This window comes from Sinohyriopsis cumingii, chromosome 3 (assembly GCF_028554795.1).
Source record: "Sinohyriopsis cumingii isolate HCF-2022 chromosome 3, ASM2855479v2, whole genome shotgun sequence".
In the NCBI taxonomy this organism is placed as follows: domain Eukaryota; kingdom Metazoa; phylum Mollusca; class Bivalvia; order Unionida; family Unionidae; genus Sinohyriopsis; species Sinohyriopsis cumingii.
The window spans coordinates 43898953-43906353 of record NC_142963.1 but is presented as its reverse complement, the minus strand read 5'-3'; the positions used below and the strand labels follow the sequence as shown (position 1 = coordinate 43906353).

The window sequence follows — 7401 nt, the reverse complement described above, 5'->3', positions numbered from 1 at the left end:
GAATTCTTAGTCATTTCGCTTTTTTATATTCGGTTATGATATATTTTTTATTATTAATGACATGTTGAACTCTGTAAAATCAACACAAACCGGAGAGGTTGTGTTGAAATCGGAACAGATGCTATACCATTTGATATGCTGAGGAAAGCTTTGCAATTCAAAAATAAAAATGACCGCTCCGGTGGCCCTGTGGTTAAAGCTTCTGCCTCGGATGCGGGAGGTCGCGGGTTCGAACCCCGGCCGACTCATACCAAAGACATATAAGATGAAACTAGCAGCTGCCTCACTAGGCGCTCAGCGATAAGTTACGACTGGTCGGTCTGCTGTAAGGATAAAATGATTTGGTGGGACATCAGGCTACATGTCTGCGGCATGATACCCCAATGCTAGATATCATATAAAATGTCACATTGCATACATCGTAGCGATATGACTGAAAAATTGTTAAAGCTACGTTAAAAAACCAAAATCACACACGCACACACACACACACACACAAACGCACACACACACACAAAACGAAAACTGTGATAGCTACACCTCTTTTATGATCTTTTGTATGTCATAGTTTTATCGACTCCTTGTGCAAGACATTTGTATTGGAATCCAGCCAATAAATCGGTACAAGGCATGGCTTTTTAAGAGAGAAAATTATAGTCACCTAAATATTCTGAATATTTGTTTTCCGTAAACTGAAGCACTAAATATAGTGGATCTGTAGGTTAGTAATGTTGAAATATTTGACATGTCACCTTTTTAAAATTTGCTAACGATATAATTTCTTATTATAAAGGAAATGTCAGACATGTTTGGGTTTAATAAGCATAATCCTAAATTGAAATAGGAAAATCTTTAATACTTGCACAACTTTGCAGCTGAGATATTAGCACAACTTTGCAATTCTAACAGGAAATTCAAATAAAAATAATCCTTTTTATTTATGTCTTTGAGCTGGAACTTGACCAATAAATTTACATAAAGCCAAGAAATTATGACAAATATAGATCGTTATGTTTGATTTTTCTCCATGATTATGTGTTATATATATCTGTAGAGAGTAACACGATCACGTTACTATTTTGTAAATGTTTGTTCTTAACCTTGAGACGCTCACTGTTATGAGTCATTAGTTTACTGCACTTGACTCCTTAGTCGTGCCGCCATTTTTAAGGTTGGTTAGGATAAAGATTCTTAGGGTTAAAGAAATGGCTGACTTCTTTTCAACAGCGAAATTTAGCGGGATGAGTAGAAAATAGGAACACAACACTTTTGAATGGTTTTCATAAGCATTGTTTATTCCATCAAATACATTGCCTCAGTCAATGGTCAGTTACGTTAAAGTTCTTCTCTGCAAGAGAGCATTTTATTAAAAAAAATTGCCTATTACCTTTATAAAAGCAAAGGCGTTAAGATGTTAAATTATACTAACTTAACCCGATCGTATTTCCACATCCCACGCATATTCTAATATTCTATACCAGCACCAGGACAACAGATCCTGAAAACATAATGACACAACCAGATAACATGACGTCATAAATATGCACAATAAGTAATGTTAGGACTCGCTTGCCACATTCATGACAAGATTCAAAATTACCTCAACATAATGTATTGTGCATTATACCGTTTTAACTGAAATTTGCAAGAATTTAAAATGTCTAAATAATTGTATGACCCTTTACGTGATTTCTGTTACTAAGTCGTCTAATATGGAGACGAATAGACCGTCCGAAACAGCTTACTTCCTTTCTAAATAATTTATATATACCCTCAGTAACTGTAGGAAAGTAGTCATGAACGAAAAAGGACCATTTTCGTTTTGAAATTCTATTTCACCATTCGAAATTTAGGTGTTCCAAATGTATCTGTTTTCAGGCAACCTAACATGCAGATTCATACAATTGTGCAGTTTGCCTAATATAATCCAGTCTATTTATAGACGATAAGTGTTATTTGTACCCATACATTTCTGAGATAAGCACTTTACCGTTTGATGTTTTATTTTGTATGAAATGCGTCCACAGAATTATGTGAATGGTCTGTTGAAGCTTTCTTGTATTACGAGTCGTTTACAGTATTCAGGAAATGTCATTAGACAATCAGAATGTGTATATGTAATTGTATCCATCGCTGTTTTTCTCACATGTATTCATGTCAACTATGACTGCCTGCTAATGATCATCCATGTAGCTAACACATACCTTTCTGTAAGGAAATCTTTTTCTTGCTGGCTAGTATAATTAAATGTATTTTGTCTTCTTTTTGTCTTCTCTTTGATCATTTGCAACTTTTTACTGATATGTGTGCATGCAGTTTGAAATTGCAGCCACAGTGAAAGTAAACTCATGTCTTGCTGTGCTGGAAAATTTTAATTGATATTTATAAATATTGCCATGTTGTAGACACGTGCACATAACACAAATATAACCCCATGTGACTACGCAGTCTGTTCGAAGATGAGCTCGTATGTAGACGCGTTTGAGCATTTAGTGTTATCATAAATCAATGAGAGAGTGATTGTGTACGGGGGTGGGTATATTTATTTTAGAAGAATATCCTCTTGTCTCGCTGTGCTTTTGCTTTCTTGGTATGTCTAAAACAATATCTAGGTATACAATATATAATCACCAAAACCGAAAACCATGTTAAATCTGTATTGACTTAATTAACAAAAAATAAAATTTTAAAAAATTATGCTTTAATTTCTAAACTTAAATTTGACTGAAGTAATAGATAAGCATATCAAAAGCGTCCAAATAAACGTTACAATAGGTTGTACGTACGAAGTCATACCATACAGACATTTGATTTTGCGAAATACACAATGTCATGCTAGCTATCGAATAATAAAGATGATCTTTCTCTCTCTGATATGATTATTGGCATTCAAAAACGGATTTGGCATCAAGTTACATATTACTATATCTATCTTAATCTTTATTGGTAAGAGTCATATTGGTTTTTCGATGGGCCACACTTCGTCAGTAACTCTACTCTCTTTTTAAAGCGTACTAAGGCAGAGGTACAGCTGCTTAAGTTTCATAAACTGATACATCTCCTGAAAAGGAAACAATATATATGTATGTATGAATATATGTATGTATGAATATATATATATATATATATATATATATATATATATATATATATATATATATATATATATATATATATATATATACACACACCACTCTATGGTCATAACAAGTAACAGGAAAGAGCGAAAAACAAGTTTCATATACTTGAATATAGCGAAAACCAACAAGTTTTATTTACTTGAATCAATAATTGATTTCCCTAAAGTACAAGTGAAAAATGAAAAATAACTTACAGTATGGTGAAAGAAATTTTAATGCCCTGAATATTTTTATTACGTCAAACAGTATCGAGTAATCCGAATGAGTCATTATAGCATTCCGAATGATGCTAAGTAATGTATTGATGTATCAACAGTACGAATCACTATGAAATAATCCCAAAATATCTTTAAATGACTTCACAGTAATTCCGTACAGCAAGTATTCTAATTATTCTGAATATTTCGAGTGATGTAATTCCAACGAATGATTAAATTAAATACACGAATCCTCTCAATGAATGACTTCCAAGACTTTTGGTACTACAAAGTATACTTTATTCTACGCACTAATTATCTTATATTGAATGCTAAGACGTAGTTACTAAAGCACAAAGACGGTTCAATGACTCATTTACACTGCACATCAAGCCGGGAAACAGGGTTACGTGGGTTACACTAGTTAGTAAAAAATTGGGTTAGATTCTCATTTTTACAAAAACCCTTGACCTAGAATCAGATCGTGTGATGTTTAATTCCTCAATAGGGGGCCCTTACCAGTTATTATGTACTTTTGAGAGAATGACGTATATAAGGTGAATTTGTTTGCATTTAAAACATGCACAATGGAGAGAATGTTGGCAAACCTCTATGCTACATTAATATAATGGTGTTATTTCTTTGGATATTGTACTTTTTGAAATTGTACATGATTTAAGCATACTGCTAACTAAAATGACTGCTTCCTTGTGCTAAAATATCAGCCTGAATTAGTCTAAAGTACACTATCCATAGCAGCTATTAAAATAGGGAAAATGAATTTTGCCCGACTAGACTATGTCAGCTTCTGAAAGTGCAATGAATGAATTACGAAATATATAAAATGTAAACAAAAGTTATCGGCTTTTTTATATATTTACCTCTGAAGTTCAGGAAGTGAAAATGCAACTAGCACTTTTTTGAAAGGTGCACATCTGGAGTAAGGCCAATCCGGATACTCTAAACCAATATTACACCCACCAATCGTACACCAAAATAAAGGGAATTAAAGGTTCTTTGAATTATACCTAAGATATACAAGATCTTTTTTTAAATAGCCAGTATAACCAGTGAGGAAATCCGGGAAATTATTTTTCTTTAAAATTTGCAAAATACGAAACTGTAGAACGCCACCATAATGCAAACCTACGAATAGACCTACGTTGAATTAGAATGACTCATATATATATATATATATATATATATAAGGAGAGAGAGAGGGGTGGGAGGCGCTTCCATTTCGCATTATGTCCTTAAAGCCAAAAGACTGTCTCAAAAGATGTTAAGAGTGTGACCAGTTAGGAATTATCAATTAACATTATCAAAACGACGATGTAGAAAAAAACGCGACATGCACACTAGAGTAAGATACCACTGAACTAGCTCAGAATACAAAACGTATAAAATAATGACTCAGAAATGGACACTGAATTCAATAAATAATTAAATGCTTCATAATTCCCAACCACGCAGGTAAAATGATTGATTCCACGATATAAATAATAAGCGAATAAAAAGTTTTGTTTGTAAACCATGTATGCTTCCGTTCCAGCTAGAACTCCAGTAAGTCCGAAAAACTTAGAAGGCTCGCAAAACCAGCTCAGATGAAATTATTATCTATTCAGGTTGTCTACATATGCACAAAACATGAATAAGGTCTACATGACTGATGTCCATTGGTTTTAATGTAACATATATATATATATATATATATATATATATATATATATATATATATATATATATATATTGATTTATATGACCTATCTGCGGTCGTTTCTTTGTTCCTACCATTATGCACATGATTTATATCATAGATATGTGTATTTATGCCCATGGCCTATATCATAGATATGTGTGTTGATCACCATGACCTATATCATATTTATGTGTATTTATGCCCATGACCTGTATCATAGATATGTGTATTGATCCCCATGACTTAAACCACAAAGAGGGGCCCCGAGTGTCCGTGTTGTCTAAAGCGCTCTCCGTTACGGATCACTGCCATCTCACCTCTGTCTGCGTGGGTTCGAGTTTAGGATTCGGCCAATGTGGGTAAGTGAGAAAGCTTGCCAGTAGCTTCTCGTGGGTCGGTGGTTCTTTTCGGGGTTTTCCCTGATTCTTCCTCCACCATTAATACTGGCCACCATGTATAGCCTATCTCGAGCTGAAAAATGGCTTTAAACCCTATATCAACAACAACATATACAGCAAATAAGTGTATTGATCCCCATTATCAATGTTTTGTAGTTTCAGTACAACGATACTAACAAGGTCTCAACAAAAAGGCAATATAGCAGGCACAGTTTAAAATTAAGAATGCGACATTTAGAAAACCTATCCAAATAGGACTAAAATTCAATCAGGTCATGTACATAATAAATGAAACGTGACTACTGAATTAAATTTCCTTAACTCAAATGGTTTTCAAATTCAAGCTAACACTATACACCAGAAAGGTGTAAGTCAAAGAAGCAAACACATTGCTTATGAAAAAAAAATGCTAATATAGTTTAAATAGCATGGAAATCTAATCAACTTTGAAAGCACAAATATTTAATATTTGCTTTCATCAAGATGTTGTTTCCTAACCGCGCAAGCAATGTTGCAATGGAAATGTCTAAATCTAGAAGCATTACAAACTTTCTGAGATCTATTCAGAGGAAAGTATATTTTTTTTAATCGATTGCACTATGTTAAACCAGTGATGTATAGTAAGTGCGAGTCAAGTTCTACCATGTGCCTACGTTTCAACCACACACGCGTCAGCGGTGTACATGGAAGTAATTGACCAGTATTCCTCATAAGGGGTATTTATATGTGCAAGATAACTAATCTTATCTCTTTGTGACTATTATATGGACGTGTATTTGTTTAATGGACGTGTCGATGGAGAGAGAGATAGACTGGATCACCATTTTTGGTTGCTGCAAGACCCAACCGATTCTTGGGTAACAAACCCGCTCGTGTCATTAGGACCCCAGAGCCATTTTATCTGAACTGAGATAGCTCGAGTCCATACTTGGGACTTGCAACTAATTCACCTTGAATAATGCAGCTAGCAGAATTAGAAATCAAATCTTGTACGATAGTAACATGGATGTTAGGACGAAGGGCTTGAAATTCAGAGTTGAGTGATGTCAAAACCCATAAAGGTTCCATTCAAGGAACAATGTGAGTGATTTAGGCCCATCTAAGTCCAAGTTGGCTAGCAAATCTTATATATCATTGTCGTGACATATAATTGCTCTATTTTGAGGTCTGTGTCGAACACCAACCTTCATCGCCTGATAATATTAAGAGCTAACCTCTCCTCCCCAAAAACGTCAGAGAAAAGTCAACACCTGAGAGATCACGGCATTCAAAGAGAGAATGTTTATGTCTCTGTACCAGTCCGGGAATACACGCCACTTCTTTTTTTTATTCCATCTCATCTCCAATGTACACAAAATATTTGAAAGATCGATTCTGAATGGAACACCCGGTGTGTACAGTCTGAAAATCGGCCAACACATTATGTCTGTCGGGAATGTCTGTTCTGGACTGTTGTCTTATGCCTAGTGTATCAAAATGAAATCTCCCAAACCAGGACACTTATGACGGATAATTTGGTCGCCCAGTGTCGAAAGAGTTGTGTGACTACTACCGAATTGTCCGCCATTACCGGGGTCACTTTTCTAGAAAGTTTCTCTTGCCCAGAACGAAAGGCGTTAATTATAGCTTTCATTTCCGAACGGTTTATACGAAATCTTTTATCTTGGTCTCAATTAAGATGTGCTGATCTAGACGACATGAAAACAGGCGCCACAGAGCCAGGATTCCATCGGAAGAGGGTACATACAAAGGCGGACTAGATGAAAGAAATCCGAAGCTTTATTTATTAAAACAAGAAGATGCATGTGCTCTCTTTTAGAACTATATTGCCTGTTTGAGATATTAAGAACTATACTAAATTAATCAGAGAAATTCTTATCATACGAAGATGATCAAGATTAAGATCGGTTAGAAATTGTATAGCTAGATTGATGAGCTGCTGAAAGTGTCAAGAGCCATCTTTCCCT

The 7401-nt window shown here is 34.7% G+C and overlaps 1 protein-coding gene across 1 annotated transcript in view; it reads right to left on the bottom strand.

Moving 5' to 3' along the window:
- Positions 1-1267: 1267 nt before the first annotated feature.
- The window catches only part of LOC149802772 (uncharacterized), a 78903-nt gene continuing 72769 nt past the window's right edge, over positions 1268-7401 (bottom strand). Inside the window, exon 42 of the mRNA XM_089952199.1 lies at positions 1268-3061. Within this exon, the coding sequence (XP_089808325.1) occupies positions 3036-3061 (26 nt within the window). The 3' untranslated portion in view covers positions 1268-3035. The remainder of the gene's footprint in view (positions 3062-7401) is intronic.